This window comes from Adelges cooleyi, unplaced genomic scaffold (genome assembly GCF_023614345.1).
Source record: "Adelges cooleyi isolate 19-005CV unplaced genomic scaffold, UGA_ACOO_1.1 ACOO_flye_CR_arks_rails_tigmint_CR_PRNA_25, whole genome shotgun sequence".
Taxonomy (NCBI): Eukaryota; Metazoa; Arthropoda; class Insecta; order Hemiptera; family Adelgidae; genus Adelges; species Adelges cooleyi.
This window is the reverse complement of record NW_026095915.1, coordinates 631,765-635,214: the sequence shown is the minus strand read 5'-3', so window position 1 is coordinate 635,214 and position 3,450 is coordinate 631,765. Positions and strand designations below refer to the sequence as shown.

The window sequence follows — 3,450 nt, the reverse complement described above, 5'->3', positions numbered from 1 at the left end:
TTTATAAAATGTTCTTAGACTAACGGGATTGTAGTAATATTTATTGTTAGGGTGATTTTCAATTTCAAAATCGTAGTCTATCGCCCTATTATAGCATTGCTGCACTATTTATAAATTTTCCGTTGTCATGTTGTTTTTATACGACTTGACAACAGACAAGTGAATACGACGATCGTAAAATAAGTTAATGGTAATAAATTAGAAAAATATAACATGGGTTGACCGTTGACGATTGTGGGTTTATCTGTATCTAATCATGAAATCAGTTTTTATTTTTAAGTCTATACAATATGCCTATTTCTATAAGTGTGTATACTGGGAAATGGCACTGTGTCTATATCACAAAATATAATATTTAATAAAAACCCAATAGTATTATAGTAACGTACGTGTTCGGTGTTAATTTTTTTAGTGCAGATGAAGTTCACACTCCTAATTTGTATGAATATTTGATTTTTTTTATTTTGATTTGTGACTTTTTTAATAAAACTAGTAAAATGAGTGACGGTTGATCACGTTTTATTGGCTATAAGTATAAAAAAATCGCGGAAGAAAAAAAAATTAAACTAAATAACTTAGTGCAAAAAACCCCAAAAATAGATTCTTTTTTTAAACCAAACATTATTTTAAATGAAGTTGACACTACACAAAAAACGCTCGCTAGTTGTTCAAACTCGGGTACCAGTACTACGGACATCACTTATATTCAAAACGTCACATCCTCAGAAAGTTTTTCAAATAATAATATTGAGAAAGATGATGTACCAATAGTCGATTTAATCAGCGAGGATCCTGCAGAATGGGTAATTAATGATTTGGCAATTGATCGCTTATTACTAAAAGAAATAAAACAAAATATTGACTATGAATTATCGCCAACAAGAGTAAAGTTTGGGAATAAAACGCGATACTTAAAAAACAGTGTATTTTATCGGAAACTTTTAAATGGAGAACAACAGCTTCGAAAATTTTTAATTTATTCTCGTAGTAAAAATGCATTGTTTTGTATTCCCTGTCGAATGTTTGGAGGTTCTACCAAACTTGCTACAGAAGGTTTAACGGACTGGAGAAATGTTATTAAGGTTGTAAAACAACATGAAGTCTCTAACGAACATACTAACTGTCAAATAGTATTTTTACGTAGGAGTAATAATATTGGGAGAATATATAGTGATCTCTGTGTTCAAATAACCAATGAAATAGATTATTGGAAAAATGTGTTGAAACGGGTTATTGCTGTTATAAAAAAACTGGGAAGTCGCGGTCTTCCATTTAGAGGTTCCATGGAAAAATTTGGAAGCCAAAATAATGGTAATTTTATGATGTGTTTAGAATTAATATCTGAATTTGACCCTTTTCTAAGCAATCATATAGTTCAACATGGAAACCCGGGTAGTGGCCATACATCTTACCTTTCTTCTACGACATGTGTTGAAATAATTACATTAATGACAACACAATTTACTAATGTAATTATAAAAGAAATTAAAAGTGCAAAATATTTTTCGATTGTGTTAGACTCAACTCCTGATATCAGCCACACAGACCAATTAGCATACGTTATTCGTTACGTTAGAGATGACGGTTTTCCTGTCGAACGCTTCATGTGTTTTTTACCAAATGTTGAGCATAAGTCTGAAGCACTTGAAATGGCTGTAATGTCTTTATTAACTATAAATGATATTGATATAAACAATTGTAGAGGCCAGTCGTACGAAAACGCCGCCAATATGTCTGGAATTTACTCGGGTTTACAGGCAAGGATAGTAAAAAAAAACCCTTACGCGTATTACGTACCATGTGCTGCTCACTCGCTAAACTTGGTTGGGACTTGTGTAGCTGAATGCGTGAAAGAAGGTTTATCGTTTTTAACACTATTCAACATCTTTATTCTTTTTTTTCTGCATCTACTAAACGATGGGATATTTTAAAGTCTAGCCTAACGCTCGGTAAAAAAGTTGTCAAAAGAGCAGACGGAACTCGGTGGTCTGCTCGGCATGAAGCTTGTGACAGCTTATATCAAAACTATGACGGTGTTATGAGAAGTTTAAGTTTATTAGAAGAAGATGAATTTGAAAAGGCGACGACGCGTTGTGAAACAGCTGGCTTAAGACGTCAACTTGACCGTTTTTAAACAGTTTTTATGACTGTATTTTGGAATGCAATTTTGGAGCGTTTTAATAGCACAAGTAAAGAGCTTCAAAAAGTAAACACAGATTTGGGAAAAGTAGTCGAACTCTATAAATCTTTAATTACCTTCATAACATCTATTCGAAATGATGAATGTTTTAATGAATATGTAATTTTGACAAAAAAAATAAAGAGTGAAAAGTACGAGTTTGATAAAGTAAGGACTAAAAAACGCAAACTTCAAGCAGGCGAGACAAGAGAAAATGAAGTCCATATGACTGGAAGTGATAAATTAAGAATAGGAACATATTTTTCCATACTGGATCGTGTGAAGAGTGAAATTGAAAAGAGATGCGCTGCTTATATTAATACATTTGGCAAATATAACTTTTTGACTAATTTAATACTACTTTCACCTGAAGAAATAACTCAAAAAGCTAATAAGCTTCAAGAATTTTATAACGTTGATTTAGAAAAATCATTTGCTTGTGAATGTGTTCATTTTCGAGCATATCTTCAAAGTATAAATAAAAATATTGATGGAGTTAACGAGTTATCAATACTCTTACGCGGTAATAATTTATATACAGTTTTTCCTAATGTAGATATTGCTCTACGTATGCTTTTATGTATGGCAATAACTAACAGTTCAGCCGAGAGTTCTTTTTCTACGTTAAAACGCATAAAAAATTATTTGAGAGCAAGTATGGAAGGAGATAAACTAAATTCACTGAGTTTATTGACAATTGAAACTGAACTAGTGAACAAAATGGACTTCGATGTCATAGTAGATGATTATGCGACTCAAAAGTCGCGCAGAAAGCCGATGAGTACTAGGCACTAACTATTTCATTTTGAATATAATTTAAAAATTAATTATTTAAGCATTTTTTACTACCATATTTTTTATCATTATGTTTTATATCATATTTTTTATAATTAAGTTTTTCATATGAACGTATGTAAACATTTTTATAACAGCTGTATATTTTTATTTTACATCAATAAAATTTTAAGTACTAAAGGAAACAACTATATTTGTATGCTTTAATAACATTTAGACTAGAAAAATATTTATATTAAAAGGCGGCAATTTGTTTAGGGCTTAAAGCGGCACAATGGTTAAATCCGGCACTGATATTTACAACTTTTGAATTCTTACTTATGACCTTGATGTATAATGAAATACGACAAGTAGATTATATGTAATCGAATGTCTATTATGCGAATAAATAAGAAAATTAGAAAAAAATATTGAAAATGTACAATTTTAATACTTTTGAAGTTTTGAGAGCAATACTTACTTAAACAATATCAACG

General features: G+C 30.7%; 1 protein-coding gene across 1 annotated transcript; it reads left to right on the top strand.

The window, feature by feature from the left end:
- Window positions 1-1,019: 1,019 nt before the first annotated feature.
- LOC126837489 (uncharacterized) lies at window positions 1,020-2,974 on the top strand. Its single transcript, XM_050571405.1, has 3 exons — window positions 1,020-1,311; window positions 1,519-1,757; window positions 2,324-2,974. The coding sequence occupies exons 1-3, from the start codon at window positions 1,020-1,022 to the stop codon at window positions 2,972-2,974; spliced, it is 1,182 nt and encodes a 393-aa protein (XP_050427362.1).
- The last annotated feature ends 476 nt before the right edge of the window (window positions 2,975-3,450 follow it).